Source organism: Somniosus microcephalus, unplaced genomic scaffold (assembly GCF_052327205.1).
Source record: "Somniosus microcephalus isolate GS21.2 unplaced genomic scaffold, FLI_Smic_1.0 unresolved_chr2, whole genome shotgun sequence".
Taxonomy (NCBI): Eukaryota; Metazoa; Chordata; class Chondrichthyes; order Squaliformes; family Somniosidae; genus Somniosus; species Somniosus microcephalus.
Genome location: NW_028225180.1, coordinates 89,599,545 through 89,624,220, shown reverse-complemented (window position 1 = coordinate 89,624,220; position 24,676 = coordinate 89,599,545). Strand labels below are relative to the sequence as shown.

At 57.4% G+C, this 24,676-nt stretch overlaps 1 protein-coding gene across 5 annotated transcripts in view; it reads right to left on the bottom strand.

Annotated features, from left to right (window-relative positions):
* The window catches only part of map4k2 (mitogen-activated protein kinase kinase kinase kinase 2), a 143,992-nt gene that overhangs the window by 20,681 nt on the left and 98,635 nt on the right, over positions 1-24,676 (bottom strand). For all 5 annotated transcript variants that reach the window (XM_085976307.1, XM_085976308.1, XM_085976309.1 and 2 more), the window contains 5 exons: positions 22,131-22,246; positions 8,006-8,047; positions 7,082-7,166; positions 4,882-4,961; positions 1,447-1,507 (listed from right to left, as the gene is read on the bottom strand). In XM_085976307.1, the coding sequence (XP_085832433.1) occupies positions 1,447-1,507; positions 4,882-4,961; positions 7,082-7,166; positions 8,006-8,047; positions 22,131-22,246 (384 nt within the window). The remainder of the gene's footprint in view (positions 1-1,446; positions 1,508-4,881; positions 4,962-7,081; positions 7,167-8,005; positions 8,048-22,130; positions 22,247-24,676) is intronic.

Sequence of the window (24,676 nt, the reverse complement as noted above, 5' to 3'; positions counted from 1 at the left end):
TCACCACACGGACTGCAGCGGTTCAAGGTGGCGGCTCACCACCGCCTTCTGAAGGGCAACTAGGGATGGGCAATAAATGCTGGGCCTTGCCAGTGACGCCCACATCCCGAGAATAGGATTACACAGGATACCCGGCACAGAAACAGGCCATTCGGCCCAACCAGTCCATGCCGGCGTTTATGCTCCACTCGAGCCTCCTCCCGTCTTTCCTCATCCAACTCTATCCGCGTAACCCTCGATTCCCTTCTCCCTCATACGCTTGTCCAGCCTCCCCTTAAATCCATCGATACTATTCGCTTCAACCACTCCCTGTGGGAGCGAGTTCCACATTCTCACCACTCTCTGGGTAAAGAAGTTTCTCCTGAATTCCCTATTGGATTTCTTGGTGACTATCTTATATTGATGGCCTCTAGTTTTGCTCTTCCCCACAAGTGGAAACATTCTCTCTGTATCCACTCTATCAAAACCTGTCATCATTTTAAAGACCTCTATTAGGTCACCCCTCAGCCTCAAGAGAAAAGAGACCCAGCCTGTTCATCCTTTCCTGATATGTATACCCTCGCATTTCTGGTATCATCCTTGTAAATCTTCGCTGCACCCTCTCCAGTGCCTCGATATCCTTTTTATAATATGGTGACCAGAACTGTACGCAGTGCTCCAAGTGTGGTCTGACCAAGGTTCGATACAGGTTTAGTATAACTTCCCTACTTTTCAATTCTATCCCTCTAGAAATAAACCCTAGTGCCTGGTTTGCCTGTTTTATGGCCTTGCTAACCTGCGTCGCAACTTTTAGTGATTTGTGTATCTGTACTCCCAGATCCCTTTGTTCCTCTACCCCACCTAGACTCGCACCCTCCAAGTGATAAGTGACATCCCTATTCTTCCTACCAAAATGTAATACCTCACATTTATCTGTGTTGAACTTCATTTGCCAATTCTATGCCCATTCTGCAAGTTTATTAATGTCCTCCTGTAACTTGTTGCAGTCCTCCTCAGTATTGACTATCCCCCCCAATTTGGTGTCATCCGCAAATTTAGAAATTGTGTTTTTGATTCCAAAGTCTAAATCGTTAATGTAAATTGTGACCGGCAGTGGTCCCAGCGCTGATCCTTGTGGAACACCACTACCCACCTGCTGCCAATGTGAATAGTTACCCTGTTCGTGAACGAATGGAAAGAAAGGGATAACTAACGGTAAGAGGGTTCCGCAGAGAGAAGGGATACGGCGAGATAGCGAGCAGCAAGGCGCCGGCCTCTATCAAAGACCGATTCCCAATCCTGAATATTCAGGGAGCCCTCCCGTCACTAGGGCTCCCTCACCCAGAGTGACCTTCCCTGTAAAAACGCAATACCTGGCCGATGGGCAGAAAGTGGCGGAACCAAGCTGCAGGTGTCCATTAAACCGCGTTGTGACAGCGTGGGCTCGCGAACGGCAGGCTTACTCACCAGTGACGGACATCAGGACATTGTTCAGAACAAAGAGCCAGGAGCATCTCTGAGGGAGCAGCTGCAGAAGGAAGGTTGGAGAAAGTCAGCATAGCTTTCATCGCGGGATTCGCCGCGCCTCTCTCCTGATGGCCACAGCAGTGAGTGATTGAACCGTACAGACCGCAAGGGCCCAGGCTCCATCCGCGACCTGTGCTGAGTGAGCCTGACCTCACCCGGAGTGGGAGTGAGCCCCACACACACAGGATCGAAGCTGCACTGTGATGCCTTCCACGGTCGAACCGCCGGGGCTCACACATGAAGTACAGGCGAGGTGCAGCAGGGTGTCAAGTGCCCTTGGAACCCATACCCCAGTGAGAGTCAGTGTGTGTGGAACCCGTACCCCACTGAGAGTCAGTGTGTGTGGAACCCGTACCCCAGTGAGAGTCAGTGTCTGTGGAACCTGTACCCCAGTGAGAGTCAGTGTGTGTGTGGAACCCGTACCCCAGTGAGTGTCAGTGTGTGTGGAACCCGTACCCCAGTGAGAGTCAGTGTGTGTGGAACCCATACCCCAGTGAGAGTCAGTGTGTGTGGAACCCGTACCCCAGTGAGAGTCAGTGTGTGTGGAACCCGTACCCCAGTGAGAGTCAGTGTGTGTGGAACCTGTACCCCAGTGAGAGTCAGTGTGTGTGGAACCCGTACCCCAGTGAGAGTCAGTGTGTGTGGAACTCGTACCCCAGTGAGAGTCAGTGTCTGTGGAACCTGTACCCCAGTGAGAGTCAGTGTGTGTGTGGAAATCGTACCCCAGTGAGTGTCAGTGTGTGTGGAACCCGTACCCCAGTGAGAATCAGTGTGTGTGGAACCCATACCCCAGTGAGAGTCAGTGTGTGTGGAACCTGTACCCCAGTGAGAGTCAGTGTGTGTGGAACCCGTACCCCAGTGAGAGTCAGTGTGTGTGGAACCCGTACCCCAGTGAGAGTCAGTGTCTGTGGAACCTGTACCCCAGTGAGAGTCAGTGTGTGTGTGGAACCCGTACCCCAGTGAGAGTCAGTGTCTGTGGAACCCGTACCCCAGTGAGAGTCAGTGTGTGTGGAACCTGTACCCCAGTGAGAGTCAGTGTGTGTGGAACCCGTACCCCAGAGAGAGTCAGTGCGTGTGGAACCCGTACCCCAGTGAGAGTCAGTGTGTTTGGAACCCGTACGCCAGTGAGAGTCAGTGTGTGTGGAACCCATACCCCAGTGAGAGTCAGTGTGTGTGGAACCCGTACCCCAGTGAGAGTCAGTGTGGGTGGAACCCGTACCCCAGTGAGAGTCAATGTCTGTGGAACCCGTACCCCAGTGAGAGTCAGTCTGTGTGGAACCCGTACCCCAGTGAGAGTCAATGTGTGTGGAACCCGTACCCCAGTGAGAGTCAGGGTGTGTGGAACCCGTACCCCAGTGAGAGTCAGTGTCTGTGGAACCCGTACCCCAGTGAGAGTCAGTGTGTGTGGAACCCGGACCCCAGTGAGTGTCAGTGCCTGTGTAACCCGTACCCCAGTGAGAGTCAGTGTGTGTGGAACCCGTACCCCAGTGAGAGTCAGTGTGTGTGGAACCTGTACCCCAGTGAGAGTCAGTGTGTGTGGAACCCGTACCCCAGTGAGAGCCAGTGTGTGTGGAACCGTACCCCAGTGAGAGTCAGTGTGTGTGGAACCCGTACCCCAGTGAGAGTCAGTGTGTGTGGAACCCGTACCCCAGTGAGAGTCAGTGCCTGTGGAACCCGTACCCCAGTGAGAGTCAGTGTGTGTGGAACCGTACCCCAGTGAGAGTCAGTGTCTGTGGAACCCGTACCCCAGTGAGAGTCATTGTCTGTGGAACCCGTACCCCAGTGAGAGTCAGTGTGTGTGGAACCCGTACCCCAGTGAGAGTCAGTGTGTGTGGAACCCGTACCCCAGTGAGAGTCAGTGTGTGTGGAACCCGTACCCCAGTGAGAGTCAGTGTGTGTGGAACCCGTACCCCAGTGAGAGTCAGTGTGTGTGGAACCCCTACACCAGTGAGAGTCAGTGTGTGTGGAACCCATACCCCAGTGAGAGTCAGTGTGTGTGGAACTCGTACCCCAGTGAGAGTCAGTGTGTGTGGAACCCGTACCCCAGTGAGAGTCAGTGTGTGTGGAACCCGTACCCCAGTGAGAATCAGTGTGTGTGGAACCCGTACCCCAGTGAGAGTCAGTGTGCGTGGAACTCGTACCCCAGTGAGAGTCAGTGTGTGTGGAACCCGTACCCCAGTGAGAGTCAGTGTGTGTGGAACCCGTACCCCAGTGAGAGCCAGTGTGTGTGGAACCGTACCCCAGTGAGAGTCAGTGTGTGTGGAACCCGTACCCCAGTGAGAGTCAGTGTGTGTGGAACCCATACCCCAGTGAGAGTCAGTGCCTGTGGAACCCGTACCCCAGTGAGAGTCAGTGTGTGTGGAACCCGTACCCCAGTGAGAGTCAGTGTGTGTGGAACCCGTACCCCAGTGAGAGTCAGTGTGTGTGGAACCCGTACCCCAGTGAGAGTCAGTGTGTGTGGAACCCGTACCCCAGTGAGAGTCAGTGTGTGTGGAACCCCTACACCAGTGAGAGTCAGTGTGTGTGGAACCCATACCCCAGTGAGAGTCAGTGTGTGTGGAACTCGTACCCCAGTGAGAGTCAGTGTGTGTGGAACCCGTACCCCAGTGAGAATCAGTGTGTGTGGAACCCGTACCCCAGTGAGAGTCAGTGTGTGTGGAACTCGTACCCCAGTGAGAGTCAGTGTGTGTGGAACCCGTACCCCAGTGAGAGTCAGTGTGTGTGTAACCCGTACCCCAGTGAGAGTCAGTGTGTGTGGAACCCGTACCCCAGTGAGAGTCAGTGTGTGTGGAACCCGTACCCCAGTGAGAGCCAGTGTGTGTGGAACCAGTACCCCAGTGAGAGTCAGTGTGTGTGGAACCCGTACCCCAGTGAGAGTCGGTGTGCGTGGAACCCGTACCCCAGTGAGAGTCGGTGTGTGTGGAACCCGTACCCCAGTGAGAGTCAGTGTGTGTGCAACCCGTACCCCAGTGAGAGTCAGTGTGTGTGGAACCCGTACCCCAGTGAGAGTCAGTGTGTGTGGAACCCGTACCCCAGTGAGAGTCAGTGTGTGTGGAACCCGTACCCCAGTGAGAGTCAGTGTGTGTGGAACCCGTACCCCAGTGAGAGTCAGTGTGTGTGGAACCCGTACCCCAGTGAGAGTCAGTGTGTGTGGAACCCGTACCCCAGTGAGAGTCAGTGTCTGTGGAACCCGTACCCCAGTGAGAGTCAGTGTGTGTGGAACCCGAACCCCAGTGAGAGTCAGTGTGTGTGGAACCCGTACCCCAGTGAGAGTCTGTGTCTGTGGAACCCGTACCCCAGTGAGAGTCAGTGTGTGTGGAACCCGTACCCCAGTGAGAGTCAGTGTGAACTGGAGCAGGAAAATAAATCTTTTACCTTTTCTATTGTATCCTCATGGAGCTCATTAAGATTCAGTGTGTAGATTCCTTCCTCCACTCCCAGGATTAAGTACTGATCTGTAAAGAAAGAAAAAATAACTCCCCATTTCTCCAGCGCCTTTCACCACCTCAGGACGTCCCAATGCGCTTTACAGCCAGTGAAGTACTTTTTTTGCATTGTGGTCACTGTTGTATTGTAGGAAATGCTCCCTTAGTACTACCCCTCTGACAGTGCGGCGCTCCCTCAGTACTGCCCCTCCGACGGTGCGGCGCTCCATCAGTACTGCCCCTCTGACAGTGCGGCGCTCCCTCAGTACTGCCCCTCCGACAGTGCGGATCTCCCTCAGTACTGCCCCTCCGACAGTGCGGAGCTCCCTCAGCACTGCCCCTCCAACAGTGTGGCGCTCCCTCAGCACTGCCCCTCCGACTTTGCGGCGCTCCCTCAGCACTGCCCCTCCGACAGTGCGGCACTCCCTCCGTACTGCCCCTCCGACAGTGCGGAGCTCCCTCAGTACAGCCCCTCCGACAGTGCGGCGCTCCCTCAGTATTGCCCCTCCGACAGTGCGGCGCTCCCTCAGTACCGCCCCTCCGACAGTGCGGCACTCCCTCCGTACTGTCCCTCCGACAGTGCGGAGCTCCGACAGTGCGGCCCTCCCTCAGTACTGCTCCTCCGACAGTGCGGCCGTCCTTCAGTACAGCCCCTCCGACAGTGCGGCGCTCCCTCAGTACTGCCCCTCCGACAATGCGGCGCTCCCTCAGTGAGGCGCTCCTTCAGTGCTGTGCTCCCTCAGTACTGCCCCTCCGACTGCATCACTCCCTCAGTACTGCCCCTTCGACTGCATCACTCCCTCAGTAGTGAGGCGGAGAGGTTTAGGGAGGGAATTCCAGAGCTCGGGGCCCAGGCCGCTGAAGGCACGGCCGCCAATGGTGGAGTGATGGAAATCGGGGGATGTGCAAAAGACCAGAATTGGAGGAGCGCAGAGATCTCGGAGGGTTGTAGAGGCTGGAGGAGGTTACAGAGATAGGGAGGGTTGTAGGGGCTGGAGGAGGTTACAGAGATAGGGAGGGTTGTAGGGGCTGGAGGAGGTTACAGAGATAGGGAGGGTTGTAGGGGCTGGAGGAGGTTACAGAGATAGGGAGGGTTGTAGGGGCTGGAGGAGGTTACAGAGATAGGGAGGGTTGTAGGGGCCGGAGGAGGTTACAGAGATAGGGAGGGTTGTAGGGGCTGGAGGAGGTTACAGAGATAGGGAGGGTTGTAGGGGCTGGAGGAGGTTACAGAGATAGGGAGGGGTGTAGGGGCCAGAGGAGGTTACAGAGATAGGGAGGGGTGTAGGGGCTGGAGGATGTTACAGAGATAGGGAGGGGTGTAGGGTGCTGGAGGAGGTTACAGAGATAGGGAGGGTTGTAGGGGCCAGAGGAGGTTACAGAGATAGGGAGGGTTGTAGGGCTGGAGGAGGTTACAGAGATAGGGAGGGGTGTAGGGGGCTGGAGGAGGTTACAGAGATAGGGAGGGTTGTAGGGGCTGGAGGAGGTTACAGAGATAGGGAGAGTTGTAGGGCTGGAGGAGGTTACAGAGATAGGGAGGGGTGTAGGGGGCTGGAGGAGGTTACAGAGATAGGGAGGGTTGTAGGGGCTGGAGGAGGTTACAGAGATAGGGCGGGTTGTAGGGGCTGGAGGAGGTTACAGAGATAGGGAGGGGTGCAGGGGCCAGAGGAGGTTACAGAGATAGGGAGGGGTGTAGGGGTTGGAGGAGGTTACAGAGATAGGGAGGGTTGTAGGGGCTGGAGGAGGTTACAGAGATAGGGAGGGGTGTAGGGGCTGGAGGAGGTTACAGAGATAGGGAGGGGTGTAGGGGCTGGAGGAGGTTACAGAGATAGGGAGGGTTGTAGGGGCTGGAGGAGGTTACAGAGATAGGGAGTGTTGTAGGGGCTGGAGGAGGTTACAGAGATAGGGAGGGTTGTAGGGCTGGAGGAGGTTACAGAGATAGGGAGGGTTGTAGGTGCTGGAGGAGGTTACAGAGATAGGGAGGGGGGGCGAGGAGGCCGTGGAGGGATTTGAACACCAGGATGAGAATTTTAAAATCGAGGCGTTGCCGGACCGGGGAACAATGTAGCTCAGTCCCCTAGTCTCGCACCTCATGTGACCGGCTGCAAACTCAGACTGGTTGTTAACCCCACATGGCAGTTCTACACTGTTACCTCTGGTCTTGGGGTGAATCCAGGAAATGGAGCAGTTAATCTTCAGAGGGCAGCCATTGAAGACCTTTGAGAAGCAGGCTCCCATCTACAAAGCAGAGAGGCAAAGGCAAATGCTTAGAGTGCGGTAAGGCTTGTGGGCCTCTGACCGATGTACAGCGCCCCTGTGATAACGCAAATCCGAAAGACGGCATCTCCGACGGTGTCGCGCTCCCTCGATGGGGAGTGCAAGACAGCGGGGAGTGTCGGCCTGAATTCTGGGCTGGAGTCTCTGGAGTCAGGGCTCGGACCCACGACCTTCTGAGCCACAGCTAACAAATGGGTCAAATGATGTATTTTCATAACAGTCTAACTTGTGCATAATTATAGAATCATACAGCCCAGGAGGAGGCCAATCGGCCCATCGTGCCTGTGCCAGCTCTTTGAAAGAGCTCTCCAATTAGTCCCCCCCCCCGCCCCCCCCCCCCCGCTCTCTCCCCACAGCCCTGCACATTCATGTAATTTGGATGTGGGCATCGCTGGCAGGGCCCAGCATTTACAGCCCAGCCCTAGTCGCCCTTGAGAAGCGGTTCGGTCCAACTGAGTGTCTCGCTGGGCCGTTAAGAGTCAACCACATTGGTGTGTGGGGTCTGGAGTCAAGCCTCGGCCAGACCGGGTAAGGACGGCAGATTTCCTTCCCTGAAGGACGTGAGTGAACCATTAGTAACAATCCGGTAGTTTCTGATTACTGATACGAGCTTTGTAGTCCAGATTTATTTAATTAACTGGATTTAAATTTCCCATTTTGAACTGGAGACTGGCGATCACCAGCCCAGGCCTCTGGATTACTAGACCAGTGACGTAACCTCTATGCTGCCACATTCTCCTTTTGAAAGTTACTCTTTAATCTGCTTTCTTATTTGTTAAGCCGTTCATATCTGTACTCACATGGACTTTGGGAGTCGGAGGTAAGCCGTGACTGATTTCTCTCTGCAAAGTAATGGGAGTGATTATTGATACAGTAATTCACAAAGAGAACAGTAAAACACACAACTGACTCCATCAGACAGCCCCAGCCACTGTCTCCACCCAGGACCATCCCAGGAATGTGGCTACCCTCCTGTATCACAGAGAGATGGGCAGGGTCTGCACACACGGTGATGGGACGGGGGTCTGTGTCTGTGATTCCCCCCCACACACACACAGTGATGGGACGGGGGTCTGTGTCTGTGATTCCCCCCCACACACACACAGTGTTGGGACGGGGGTCTGTGTCTGTGATTCCCCCACACACACACACAGTGATGGGACGGGGGTCTGTGTCTGTGATTCCCCCCCACACACACACAGTGATGGGACGGGGGTCTGTGTCTGTGATTCCCCCCACACACACACACAGTGATGGGACGGGGGTCTGTGTCTGTGATTCCCCCCCACACACAGTGATGGGACGGGGGTCTGTGTCTGTGATTCCCCCACACACACGGTGATGGGACGGGGGTCTGTGTCTGTGATTCCCCCACACACAGTGATGGGACGGGGGTCTGTGTATGTGATTCCCCCCCACACACACTGATGGGACGGGGGTCTGTGTCTGTGATTCCCCCACACACACGGTGATGGGACGGGGGTCTGTGTCTGTGATTCCCCCACACACACGGTGATGGGACGGGGGTCTGTGTCTGTGATTCCCCCACACACACAGTGATGGGACGGCGGTCTGTGTCTGTGATTCCCCCACACACACACAGTGATGGGACGGCGGTCTGTGTCTGTGATTCCCCCACACACACACAGTGATGGGACGGGGGTCTGTGTCTGTGATTCCCCCACACACACGGTGATGGGATGGGGGTCTCTGTCTGTGATTCCCACACACACACAGTGATGGGACGGGGGTCTGTGTCTGTGATTCCCCCACACACACAGTGATGGGACGGCGGTCTGTGTCTGTGATTCCACCCCACACACAGTGATGGGACGGGGGTCTGGGTCTGTGATTCCCCCACACACACAGTGATGGGACGGGGGTCTGTGTCTGTGATTCCCCCACACACACAGTGATGGGACGGGGGTCTGTGTCTGTGATTCCCCCACACACACACACAGTGATGGGACGGGGGTCTGTGTCTGTGATTCCCCGTACACACACACGGTGATGGGACGGGGGTCTGTGTCTGTGATTCCCCACACACACAGTGATGGGACGGGGGTCTGTGTCTGTGATTCCCCCTACACACACACACAGTGATGGGACGGGGGTCTGTGTCTGTGATTCCCCCCCACACACAACGATGGGACGGGGGTCTGTGTCTGTGATTCCCCCACACACACACACAGTGATGGGACGGGGGTCTGTGTCTGTGATTCCCCCACACACAGTGATGGGACGGGGGTCTGTGTCTGTGATTCCCCCTACACACACACGGTGATGGGACGGGGGTCTGTGTCTGTGATTCCCCCACACACACACAGTGATGGGACGGGGGTCTGTGTCTGTGATTCCCCCACACACACACAGTGATGGGACGGGGGTCTGTGTCTGTGATTCCCCCACACACACACACAGTGATGGGACCCGGGTCTGTGTCTGTGATTCCCCCCCACACACAGTGATGGGACGGGGGTCCGTGTCTGTGATTCCCCCACACACACAGTGATGGGATGGGGGTCTGTGTCTGTGATTCCCCCACACACACACAGTGATGGGACGGGGGTCTGTTTCTGTGATTTCCCCACACATACACAGTGATGGGACGGGGGTCTGGGTCTGTGATTCCCCCACACACACACAGTGATGGGACGGGGGGTCTGTGTGATTCCCCCACACACACAGTGATGGGACGGGGGGTCTGTGTCTGTGATTCCCCCTACACACACACAGTGTTGGGATGGGGGTCTGTGTCTGTGATTCCCCCCACACACACACACAGTGATGGGACGGGGGTCTGTGTCTGTGATTCCTCCCCACACACAACGATGGGACGGGGGTCTGTGTCTGTGATTTCCCCACACACACAGTGATGGGACGGGGGTCTGTGTCTGTGATTCCCCCACACACACAGTGATGGGACGGGGGTCTGTGTCTGTGATTCCCCTCCACACACACAGTGATGGGACGGGGGTCTGTGTCTGTGATTCCCCCCACACACACACACAGTGATGGGACGGGGGTCTGTGTCTGTGATTCCCCCCCACACACAGCGATGGGACGGGGGTCTGTGTCTGTGATTCCCCCACACACACAGTGATGGGACGGGGGTCTGTGTCTGTGATTCCCCCACACACACACACAGTGATGGGACGGGGGTCTGTGTCTGTGATTCCCCCCCACACACGGTGATGGGACGGGGGTCTGTGTCTGTGATTCCCCCCCACACACACAGTGATGGGATGGGGGTCTGTGTCTGTGATTCCCCCACACACACAGTGATGGGACGGGGGTCTGTGTCTGTGATTCCCCCTACACACACGCAGTGTTGGGATGGGGGTCTGTGTCTGTGATTTCCCCACACACACAGTGATGGGACGGGGGTCTGTGTCTGTGATTCCCCCACACACACAGTGATGGGACGGGGGTCTGTGTCTGTGATTCCCCCACACACACACACAGTGATGGGACGGGGGTCTGTGTCTGTGATTCCCCCCCACACACGGTGATGGGACGGGGGTCTGTGTCTGTGATTCCCCCACACACACACAGTGATGGGACGGGGGTCTGAGTCTGTGATTCCCCCCCACACACAGTGATGGGACGGGGGTCTGTGTCTGTGATTCCCCCACACACACAGTGATGGGACGGGGGTCTGTGTCTGTGATTCCCCCACACACAGTGATGGGACGGGGGTCTGTGTCTGTGATTCCCCCTACACACACACGGTGCTGGGATGGGGGTCTGTGTCTGTGATTCCCCCACACACACAGTGATGGGACGGGGGTCTGTGTCTGTGATTCCCCCACACACACAGTGATGGGACGGGGGTCTGTGTCTGTGATTCCCCCTACACACACACGGTGATGGGACGGGGGTCTGTGTCTGTGATTCCCCCACACACACACAGTGATGGGACGGGGGTCTGTGTCTGTGATTCCCCCACAAACACACACAGTGATGGGACGGGGGTCTGTGTCTGTGATTCCCCCACACACACACAGTGATGTGACGGGGGTCTGTGTCTGTGATTCCCCCACACACACAGTGATGGGACGGGGGTCTGTGTCTGTGATTCCCCCCACACACACACAGTGATGGGACGGGGATCTGTGTCTGTGATTCCCCCCACACACACACAGTGATGGGACGGGGGTCTGTGTCTGTGATTCCCCCACACACACACACAGTGATGGGACGGGGGTCTGTGTCTGTGATTCCCCCACACACACACACAGTGGTGGGACGGGGGTCTGTGTCTGTGATTCCCCCACACACACACAGTGATGGGACGGGGGTCTGTGTCTGTGATTCCCCGTACACACACACGGTGATGGGACGGGGGTCTGTGTCTGTGATTCCCCCACACACACAGTGATGGGACGGGGGTCTGTGTCTGTGATTCCCCCTACACACACACGGTGATGGGACGGGGGTCTGTGTCTGTGATTCCCCCACACACACACAGTGATGGGACGGGGGTCTGTGTCTGTGATTCCCCCACACTCACACAGTGATGGGACGGGGGTCTGTGTCTGTGATTCCCCCACACACACACACAGTGATGGGACCCGGGTCTGTGTCTGTGATTCCCCCCCACACACAGTGATGGGACGGGGGTCCGTGTCTGTGATTCCCCCACACACACACAGTGATGGGATGGGGGTCTGTGTCTGTGATTCCCCCACACACACACAGTGATGGGACGGGGGTCTGTTTCTGTGATTTCCCCACACATACACAGTGATGGGACGGGGGTCTGTGTCTGTGATTCCCCCACACACACACAGTGATGGGACGGGGGTCTGTTTCTGTGATTTCCCCACACATACACAGTGATGGGACGGGGGTCTGGGTCTGTGATTCCCCCACACACACAGTGATGGGACGGGGGGTCTGTGTCTGTGATTTCCCCACACATACACAGTGATGGGACGGGGGTCTGGGTCTGTGATTCCCCCACACACACAGTGATGGGACGGGGGTCTGTGTCTGTGATTCCCCCACACACACACAGTGATGGGACGGGGGTCTGTGTCTGTGATTCCCCCACACACACAGTGATGAGACGGGGGTCTGTGTCTGTGATTCCCCCACACACACAGTGATGGGACGGGGGTCTGTGTCTGTGATTCCCCACACACACAGTGATGGGACGGGGGGTCTGTGTCTGTGATTCCCCCACACACACAGTGATGGGACGGGGGTCTGTGTCTGTGATTCCCCACACACACAGTGATGGGACGGGGGGTCTGTGTCTGTGATTCGCCCTACACACACACAGTGTTGGGATGGGGGTCTGTGTCTGTGATTCCCCCCACACACACACACAGTGATGGGACGGGGGTCTGTGTCTGTGATTCCCCCCCACACACAACGATGGGACGGGGGTCTGTGTCTGTGATTTCCCCACACACACAGTGATGGGACGGGGGTCTGTGTCTGTGATTCCCCCCACACACACACACAGTGATGGGACGGGGGTCTGTGTCTGTGATTCCCCCACACACACAGTGATGGGACGGGGGTCTGTGTCTGTGATTCCCCCACACACACAGTGATGGGACGGGGGTCTGTGTCTGTGATTCCCCCACACACACACAGTGATGGGACGGGGGTCTGTGTCTGTGATTCCCCCACACACACAGTGATGGGACGGGGGTCTGTGTCTGTGATTCCCCTCCACACACACAGTGATGGGACGGGGGTCTGTGTCTGTGATTCCCCCCACACACACACACAGTGATGGGACGGGGGTCTGTGTCTGTGATTCCCCCCCACACACAGCGATGGGACGGGGGTCTGTGTCTGTGATTCCCCCACACACACAGTGATGGGACGGGGGTCTGTGTCTGTGATTCCCCCACACACACACACAGTGATGGGACGGGGGTCTGTGTCTGTGATTCCCCCCCACACACGGTGATGGGACGGGGGTCTGTGTCTGTGATTCCCCCCCACACACACAGTGATGGGATGGGGGTCTGTGTCTGTGATTCCCCCACACACACAGTGATGGGACGGGGGTCTGTGTCTGTGATTCCCCCTACACACACGCAGTGTTGGGATGGGGGTCTGTGTCTGTGATTCCCCCACACACACAGTGATGGGACAGGGGACTGTGTCTGTGATTTCCCCACACACACAGTGATGGGACGGGGGTCTGTGTCTGTGATTCCCCCACACACACAGTGATGGGACAGGGGTCTGTGTGTGTGATTCCCCTCCACACACACAGTGATGGGACGGGGGTCTGTGTCTGTGATTCCCCCCACACACACACACAGTGATGGGACGGGGGTCTGTGTCTGTGATTCACCCCCACACACAGCGATGGGACGGGGGTCTGTGTCTGTGATTCCCCCCCACACACAGTGATGGGACGGGGGTCTGTGTCTGTGAATCCCCCACACACACACACAGTGATGGGACGGGGGTCTGTGTCTGTGATTCCCCCACACACACAGTGATGGGACGGGGGTCTGTGTCTGTGATTCCCCCACACACACACACAGTGATGGGACGGGGGTCTGTGTCTGTGATTCCCCCCCACACACGGTGATGGGACGGGGGTCTGTGTCTGTGATTCCCCCACACACACACAGTGATGGGACGGGGGTCTGAGTCTGTGATTCCCCCCCACACACAGTGATGGGACGGGGGTCTGTGTCTGTGATTCCCCCACACACACAGTGATGGGACGGGGGTCTGTGTCTGTGATTCCCCCACACACAGTGATGGGACGGGGGTCTGTGTCTGTGATTCCCCCTACACACACACGGTGCTGGGATGGGGGTCTGTGTCTGTGATTCCCCCACACACACAGTGATGGGACGGGGGTCTGTGTCTGTGATTCCCCCACACACACAGTGATGGGACGGGGGTCTGTGTCTGTGATTCCCCCTACACACACACGGTGATGGGACGGGGGTCTGTGTCTGTGATTCCCCCACACACACACAGTGATGGGACGGGGGTCTGTGTCTGTGATTCCCCCACAAACACACACAGTGATGGGACGGGGGTCTGTGTCTGTGATTCCCCCACACACACACAGTGATGTGACGGGGGTCTGTGTCTGTGATTCCCCCACACACACACAGTGATGGGACGGGGGTCTGTGTCTGTGATTCCCCCACACACACACACAGTGATGGGACGGGGGTCTGTGTCTGTGATTCCCCCACACACACAGTGATGGGACGGGGGTCTGTGTCTGTGATTCCCCCACACACACACAGTGATGGGACGGGGGTCTGTGTCTGTGATTCCCCCCACACACACAGTGATGGGACGGGGGTCTGTGTCTGTGATTCCCCCACACACACACACAGTGATGGGACGGGGGTCTGTGTCTGTGATTCCCCCACACACACACACAGTGGTGGGACGGGGGTCTGTGTCTGTGATTCCCCCACACACACACAGTGATGGGACGGGGGTCTGTGTCTGTGATTCCCCCACACACACACAGTGATGGGACGGGGGTCTGTGTCTGTGATTCCCCCACACACACACAGTGATGGGACGGGGAATCTGTGTCTGTGATTCCCCCACACACACACACAGTGATGGGACGGGGGTCTGTGTCTGTGATTCCCCCACACACACACACAGTGGTGGGACGGGGGTCTGTGTCTGTGATTCCCCCACACACACACAGTGATGGGACGGGGGTCTGTGTCTGTGATTCCCCCCACACACACAGCGATGGGACGGGGGTCTGTGTCTGTGATTCCCCCACACACACACACAGTGATGGGACGGGGGTCTGTGTCTGTGATTCCCCCACACACACAGTGATGGGACGGGGGTCTGTGTCTGTGATTCCCCCACACACACACAGTGATGGGACGGGGGTCTGTGTCTGTGATTCCCCCACACACACACAGTGATGGGACGGGGGTCTGTGTCTGTGATTCCCCCACACATACAGTGATGGGACGGGGGTCTGTGTCTGTGATTCCCCCCCACACACAGTGATGGGACGGGGGTCTGTGTCTGTGATTCCCCCACACACACAGTGATGGGACGGGGGTCTGTGTCTGTGATTCCCCCACACATACAGTGATGGGACGGGGGTCTGTGTCTGTGATTCCCCCCCACACACAGTGATGGGACGGGGGTCTGTGTCTGTGATTCCCCCACACACACAGTGATGGGACGGGGGTCTGTGTCTGTGATTCCCCCACACACACAGTGATGGGACGGGGGTCTGTGTCTGTGATTCCCCTCCACACACAGTGATGGGACGGGGGTCTGTGTCTGTGATTCCCCCACACACACAGTGATGGGACGGGGGTCTGTGTCTGTGATTCCCCCACACACACAGTGATGGGACGGGGGTCTGTGTCTGTGATTCCCCCACACACACACACAGTGGTGGGACGGGGGTCTGTGTCTGTGATTCCCCCACACACACAGTGATGGGACGTGGGTCTGTGTCTGTGATTCCCCCACACACACACAGTGATGGGACGGGGGTCTGTGTCTGGGATTCCCCCACACACACACACAGTGGTGGGACGGGGGTCTGTGTCTGTGATTCCCCCACACACACACAGTGATGGGACGGGGGTCTGTGTCTGTGATTCCCCCACACACACACAGTGATGGGACGGGGGTCTGTGTCTGTGATTCCCCCACACACACACAGTGATGGGACGGGGGTCTGTGTCTGTGATTCCCCCACACACACACAGTGATGGGACGGGGGTCTGTGTCTGTGATTCCCCCACACACACACAGTGATGGGACGGGGGTCTGTGTCTGTGATTCCCCCTACACACACGCAGTGTTGGGATGGGGGTCTGTGTCTGTGATTCCCCCACACACACAGTGATGGGACAGGGGACTGTGTCTGTGATTTCCCCACACACACAGTGATGGGACGGGGGTCTGTGTCTGTGATTCCCCCACACACACAGTGATGGGACAGGGGTCTGTGTGTGTGATTCCCCTCCACACACACAGTGATGGGACGGGGGTCTGTGTCTGTGATTCCCCCCACACACACACACAGTGATGGGACGGGGGTCTGTGTCTGTGATTCCCCCCCACACACGGTGATGGGACGGGATCTGTGTCTGTGATTCCCCCACACACACACACAGTGATGGGACGGGGGTCTGTGTCTGTGATTCCCCCTACACACACACGGTGATGGGACGGGGGTCTGTGTCTGTGATTCCCCCACACACACACAGTGATGGGACGGGGGTCTGTGTCTGTGATTCCCCCACAAACACACACAGTGATGGGACGGGGGTCTGTGTCTGTGATTCCCCCACACACACACAGTGATGTGACGGGGGTCTGTGTCTGTGATTCCCCCACACACACAGTGATGGGACGGGGGTCTGTGTCTGTGATTCCCCCCACACACACACAGTGATGGGACGGGGGTCTGTGTCTGTGATTCCCCCCACACACACACAGTGATGGGACGGGGGTCTGTGTCTGTGATTCCCCCACACACACACACAGTGATGGGACGGGGGTCTGTGTCTGTGATTCCCCCACACACACACACAGTGGTGGGACGGGGGTCTGTGTCTGTGATTCCCCCACACACACACAGTGATGGGACGGGGGTCTGTGTCTGTGATTCCCCGTACACACACACGGTGATGGGACGGGGGTCTGTGTCTGTGATTCCCCCACACACACAGTGATGGGACGGGGGTCTGTGTCTGTGATTCCCCCTACACACACACGGTGATGGGACGGGGGTCTGTGTCTGTGATTCCCCCACACACACACAGTGATGGGACGGGGGTCTGTGTCTGTGATTCCCCCACACTCACACAGTGATGGGACGGGGGTCTGTGTCTGTGATTCCCCCACACACACAGTGATGGGACGGGGGTCTGTGTCTGTGATTCCCCCACACACACACACAGTGATGGGACCCGGGTCTGTGTCTGTGATTCCCCCCCACACACAGTGATGGGACGGGGGTCCGTGTCTGTGATTCCCCCACACACACAGTGATGGGATGGGGGTCTGTGTCTGTGATTCCCCCACACACACACAGTGATGGGACGGGGGTCTGTTTCTGTGATTTCCCCACACACACACACAGTGATGGGACGGGGGTCTGTGTCTGTGATTCCCCCACACACACACAGTGATGGGACGGGGGTCTGTGTCTGTGATTCCCCCACACACACAGTGATGGGACGGGGGTCTGTGTCTGTGATTCCCCCACACACACAGTGATGGGACGGGGGTCTGTGTCTGTGATTCCCCCACACACACAGTGATGGGACGGGGGTCTGTGTCTGTGATTCCCCCACACACACAGTGATGGGACGGGGGTCTGTGTCTGTGATTCCCCCACACACACAGTGATGGGACGGGGGACTGTGTCTGTGATTCCCCCACACACACAGTGATGGGACGGGGGTCTGTGTCTGTGATTCCCCACACACACAGTGATGGGACGGGGGGTCTGTGTCTGTGATTCCCCCACACACACAGTGATGGGACGGGGGTCTGTGTCTGTGATTCCCCACACACACAGTGATGGGACGGGGGGTCTGTGTCTGTGATTCCCCCTACACACACACAGTGTTGGGATGGGGGTCTGTGTCTGTGATTCCCCCCACACACACACACACAGTGATGGGACGGGGGTCTGTGTCTGTGATTCCCCCCCACACACAACGATGGGACGGGGGTCTGTGTCTGTGATTTCCCCACACACACAGTGATGGGACGGGGGTCTGTGTCTGTGATTCCCCCCACACACACACACAGTGATGGGACGGGGGTCTGTGTCTGTGATTCCCCCACACACACAGTGATGGGACGGGGGTCTGTGTGTGTGATTCCCCTCCACACACACAGTGATGGGACGGGGGTCTGTGTCTGTGATTCCCCCCACACACACACACAGTGATGGGACGGGGGTCTGTGTCTGTGATTCCCCCCCACACACAGCGATGGGACGGGGGTCTGTGTCTGTGATTCCCCCACACACACAGTGATGGGACGGGGGTCTGTGTCTGTGATTCCCCCACACACACACACAGTGATGGGACGGGGGTCTGTGTCTGTGATTCCCCCCCACACACGGTGATGGGACGGGGGTCTGTGTCTGTGATTCCCCCCCACACACACAGTGATGGGATGGGGGTCTGTGTCTGTGATTCCCCCACACACACAGTGATGGGACGGGGGTCTGTGTCTGTGATTCCCCCTACACACACGCAGTGTTGGGATGGGGGTCTGTGTCTGTGATTCCCCCACACACACAGTGATGGGACAGGGGACTGTGTCTGTGATTTCCCCACACACACAGTGATGGGACGGGGGTCTGTGTCTGTGATTCCCCCCACACACACACACAGTGATGGGACGGGGGTCTGTGTCTGTGATTCCTCCCCACACACAACGATGGGACGGGGGTCTGTGTCTGTGATTCCCCCACACACACAGTGATGGGACGGGGGTCTGTGTCTGTGATTCCCCCACACACACAGTGATGGGACGGGGGTCTGTGTCTGTGATTCCCCCCCACACACACAGTGATGGGACGGGGGTCTGTGTCTGTGATTCCCCCCCACACACACACAGTGATGGGACGAGGGTCTGTGTGTGTGATTCCCCTCCACACACACAGTGATGGGACGGGGGTCTGTGTCTGTGATTCCCCCCACACACACACACAGTGATGGGACGGGGGTCTGTGTCTGTGATTCACCCCCACACACAGCGATGGGACGGGGGTCTGTGTCTGTGATTCCCCCCCACACACAGTGATGGGACGGGGGTCTGTGTCTGTGAATCCCCCACACACACACACAGTGATGGGACGGGGGTCTGTGTCTGTGATTCCCCCACACACACAGTGATGGGACGGGGGTCTGTGTCTGTGATTCCCCCACACACACACACAGTGATGGGACGGGGGTCTGTGTCTGTGATTCCCCCCCACACACGGTGATGGGACGGGGGTCTGTGTCTGTGATTCCCCCACACACACACAGTGATGGGACGGGGGTCTGAGTCTGTGATTCCCCCCCACACACAGTGATGGGACGGGGGTCTGTGTCTGTGATTCCCCCACACACACAGTGATGGGACGGGGGTCTGTGTCTGTGATTCCCCCACACACAGTGATGGGACGGGGGTCTGTGTCTGTGATTCCCCCTACACACACACGGTGCTGGGATGGGGGTCTGTGTCTGTGATTCCCCCACACACACAGTGATGGGACGGGGGTCTGTGTCTGTGATTCCCCCACACACACAGTGATGGGACGGGGGTCTGTGTCTGTGATTCCCCCTACACACACACGGTGATGGGACGGGGGTCTGTGTCTGTGATTCCCCCACACACACACAGTGATGGGACGGGGGTCTGTGTCTGTGATTCCCCCACAAACACACACAGTGATTGGACGGGGGTCTGTGTCTGTGATTCCCCCACACACACACAGTGATGTGACGGGGGTCTGTGTCTGTGATTCCCCCACACACACACAGTGATGGGACGGGGGTCTGTGTCTGTGATTCCCCCACACACACACACAGTGATGGGACGGGGGTCTGTGTCTGTGATTCCCCCACACACACAGTGATGGGACGGGGGTCTGTGTCTGTGATTCCCCCACACACACACAGTGATGGGACGGGGGTCTGTGTCTGTGATTCCCCCCACACACACAGTGATGGGACGGGGGTCTGTGTCTGTGATTCCCCCACACACACACACAGTGATGGGACGGGGGTCTGTGTCTGTGATTCCCCCACACACACACACAGTGGTGGGACGGGGGTCTGTGTCTGTGATTCCCCCACACACACACAGTGATGGGACGGGGGTCTGTGTCTGTGATTCCCCCACACACACACAGTGATGGGACGGGGGTCTGTGTCTGTGATTCCCCCACACACACACAGTGATGGGACGGGGAATCTGTGTCTGTGATTCCCCCACACACACACACAGTGATGGGACGGGGGTCTGTGTCTGTGATTCCCCCACACACACACACAGTGGTGGGACGGGGGTCTGTGTCTGTGATTCCCCCACACACACACAGTGATGGGACGGGGGTCTGTGTCTGTGATTCCCCCCACACACACAGCGATGGGACGGGGGTCTGTGTCTGTGATTCCCCCACACACACACACAGTGATGGGACGGGGGTCTGTGTCTGTGATTCCCCCACACACACAGTGATGGGACGGGGGTCTGTGTCTGTGATTCCCCCACACACACACAGTGATGGGACGGGGGTCTGTGTCTGTGATTCCCCCACACACACACAGTGATGGGACGGGGGTCTGTGTCTGTGATTCCCCCACACATACAGTGATGGGACGGGGGTCTGTGTCTGTGATTCCCCCCCACACACAGTGATGGGACGGGGGTCTGTGTCTGTGATTCCCCCACACACACAGTGATGGGACGGGGGTCTGTGTCTGTGATTCCCCCACACATACAGTGATGGGACGGGGGTCTGTGTCTGTGATTCCCCCCCACACACAGTGATGGGACGGGGGTCTGTGTCTGTGATTCCCCCACACACACAGTGATGGGACGGGGGTCTGTGTCTGTGATTCCCCCACACACACAGTGATGGGACGGGGGTCTGTGTCTGTGATTCCCCTCCACACACAGTGATGGGACGGGGGTCTGTGTCTGTGATTCCCCCACACACACAGTGATGGGACGGGGGTCTGTGTCTGTGATTCCCCCACACACACAGTGATGGGACGGGGGTCTGTGTCTGTGATTCCCCCACACACACACACAGTGGTGGGACGGGGGTCTGTGTCTGTGATTCCCCCACACACACAGTGATGGGACGGGGGTCTGTGTCTGTGATTCCCCCACACACACACAGTGATGGGACGGGGGTCTGTGTCTGTGATTCCCCCACACACACACACAGTGGTGGGACGGGGGTCTGTGTCTGTGATTCCCCCACACACACACAGTGATGGGACGGGGGTCTGTGTCTGTGATTCCCCCACACACACACAGTGATGGGACGGGGGTCTGTGTCTGTGATTCCCCCACACACACACAGTGATGGGACGGGGGTCTGTGTCTGTGATTCCCCCACACACACACAGTGATGGGACGGGGGTCTGTGTCTGTGATTCCCCCACACACACACAGTGATGGGACGGGGGTCTGTGTCTGTGATTCCCCCCCACACACACACAGTGATGGGACGGGGGTCTGTGTCTGTGATACCCCCACACAGAGACACACAGTGATGGGACTGGGGTCTGTGTCTGTGATTCCCCCACACATACGGTGATGGGACGGGGGTCTGTGTCTGTGATTCCCCCACACACACACAGTGATGGGACGGGGGTCTGTGTCTGTGATTCCCCCACACACACAGTGATGGGACGGGGGTCTGTGTCTGTGATTCCCCCACACACACAGTGATGGGACGGGGGTCTTTAGAAGAGACTCGAGCTGTGAGTGACAGGTCGGCCATCAGATCTAGCAGAGATAAGCGTGTTGCAGAGTCTGAATCTTTCAAACCCCCGACCGCTCTCTTAATTTCCTGCCTTTTCTCCCCGCTTCCCCTCTGCTGAATCTGATGACTTTTGAAGATTTCCATCGCTCCACCATTGTCGGCCGTGCCTTCAGCCGCCTGGGCCCCGAGCTCTGGAATTCCCTCCCTAAACCTCTCCGCCTCTCTCTCCTCCTTTACGACCCTGCTTAAAACCGACCTCTTTGACCCAGCTTTTGGTCGCCTGTCCTAATATCTCCTTATGTGGCTCGATGTCAAATGTCTGTCTGATTTTCTCTGATTTACGCTCCTGTGAAGTGCCCTGGGACGTTTTACTACGTTAAAGGCGCGATATAAATGCACGTTGTTGTTGTTGGAGGGTATTGTGGCGGGGAGGGGATTGTGCGGAGGCAGCAATCACTTTCTACAGCACTCACTGGTGCTTCCTGTTTGTCCAACGGTGCGTTCGCTTCTGAAGGGTGCTGGGAATCAGAAACGCCTTGTCCCAGGTCTGCAGGCTCCTGCGTATCGGAGGAGGGCAGGTGCAAGCTCCCTAAACAGAAGGAATATCGACAACATCATCGAACATTTTGGGGTTATCACCCAGCTTTTCAAAACTCACCTCCTGCTCTCTCCTGAAAGCTCAGTAACAGGCTCAACGGGCTGAATGGCCTCCTCCTGTTCCTGTGTAACAGGCTCGAGGGGCTGAATGGCCTCCTCCTGTTCCTGTGTAACAGGCTCGAGGGGCTGAATGGCCTCCTCCTGTTCCTGTGAAACAGGCTCGAGGGGCTGAATGGCCTCCTCCTGTTCCTGTGTAACAGGCTCGAGGGGCTGAATGGCCTCCTCCTGTTCCTGTATAACAGGCTCGAGGGGCTGAATGGCCTCCTCCTGTACCTGTGTAACAGACTCGAGGGGCTGAATGGCCTCCTTCTGTTACTGTGTAACAGGCTCGAGGGGCTGAATGGCCTCCTCCTGTTCCTGTGTAACAGGCTCGAGGGGCTGAATGGCCTCCTCCTGTTCCTGTGAAACAGGCTCGAGGGGCTGAATGGCCTCCTCCTGTTCCTGTGTAACAGGCTCGAGGGGCTGAATGGCCTCCTCCTGTTCCTGTATAACAGGCTCGAGGGGCTGAATGGCCTCCTCCTGTACCTGTGTAACAGACTCGAGGGGCTGAATGGCCTCCTTCTGTTACTGTGTAACAGGCTCGAGGGGCTGAATGGCCTCCTCCTGTTCCTGTGTAACAGGCTCGAGGGGCTGAATGGCCTCCTCCTGTTCCTGTGTAACAGGCTCGAGGGGCTGAATGGCCTCCTCCTGTTCCTGTGTAACAGGCTCGAGGGGCTGAATGGCCTCCTCCTGTTCTTGTGTAACAGGCTCAAGGGGCTGAATGGCCTCCTCCTGTTCCTGTGTAACAGGCTCAAGGGGCTGAATGGCCTCCTCCAGTTCCTGTATAACAGGCTCGAGCGGCTGAATTGCCTCCTCCTGTTCCTCTGTAACAGGCTCGAGGGGCTAAATGGCCTCCTCCTGTTCCTGTGTAACAGGCTCAAGGGGGCTGAATGGCCTCCTCCTGTTCCTGTGTAACAGGCTCGAGAGAATAAAGGGCCTTCTCCTGTTCCTGTGTAATAGGCTCGAGGGGCTGAATGGGCCTCCTCCTGTTCCTGTGTAACAGGCTCAAGGGGGCTGAATGGCCTCCTCCTGTTCCTGTGTAACAGGCTTGAGGGGCTGAATGGCCTCCTCCTGTTCCTGTGTAACAGGCTCGAGGGCTGAATGGCTTCCTCCTGTTCCTGTGTAACAGGCACGAGGGGCTGAATGGCCTCCTCCTCTTCCTGTGTAACAGGTTCAAGGGGCTGAATGGCCTCCTCCTGTTCCTGTGTAACTGGCTCGAGGGGCTGAATGGTCTCCTCCTGTTCCTGTGTAACAGGCTCGAGGGGCTGAATGGCCTCCTCCTGTTCCTGTGTAACAGGCTCGAGGGGCTGAATGGGCTCCTCCTGTTCCTGTGTAACAGGCTCGAGGCGCTGAATGGGCCTCCTCCTGTTCCTGTGTAACAGGCTCAAGGGGCTGAATGGCCTCCTCCTGTTCCTGTGCAACAGGCTCGAGGGGGTGAATGGCCTCTTCCTGTTCCTCTGTAACAGGCTCGAGGGGCTGAATTGCTTCCTCCTGTTCCTGTGTAACAGGCTCGAGTGGCTGAATGGCCTCCTCCTGTTCCTGTATAACAGGCTCGAGCGGCTGAATGGCCTCCTCCTGTTCCTGTGTAACAGGCTCGAGGGACTGAATGGCCTCCTCCTGTTCCTGTGTAACAGGCTCGAGGGGCTGAATGGCCTCCTCCTGTTCCTGTGTAACAGGCTCGAGGGGCTGAATGGCCTCCTCCTGTTCCTGTGTAACAGGCTCGAGGGGCTGAATGGCCTCCTCCTGTTCCTGTGTAACAGGATCGAGGGGCTGAAAGGCCTCCTCCTGTTCCTGTGTAACAGGCTCGAGGGGCTGAATGGGCTCCTCCTGTTCCTGTGGAACAGGCTCGAGGAGCTGAATGGCCTCCTCCTGTTCCTGTGTAACAGGCTCGAGGGGCTGAATGGCCTCCTCCTGTTCCTGTGTAACAGGCTCGAGGGGCTGAATGGCCTCCTCCTGTTCCTGTGTAACAGGCTCGAGGGGCTGAATGGCCTCCTCCTGTTCCTGTGTAACAGGATCGAGGGGCTGAAAGGCCTCCTCCTGTTCCTGTGTAACAGGCTCGAGGGGCTGAATGGGCTCCTCCTGTTCCTGTGGAACAGGCTCGAGGAGCTGAATGGCCTCCTCCTGTTCCTGTGTAACAGGCTCGAGGGGCTGAATGGCCTCCTCCTGTTCCTGTGTAACAGGCTCGAGGGGCTGAATGGCCTCCTCCTGTTCCTGTGTAACAGGCTCGAGGGGCTGAATGGCCTCCTCCTGTTCTTGTGTAACAGGCTCAAGGGGCTGAATGGCCTCCTCCAGTTCCTGTATAACAGGCTCGAGGGGCTGAATT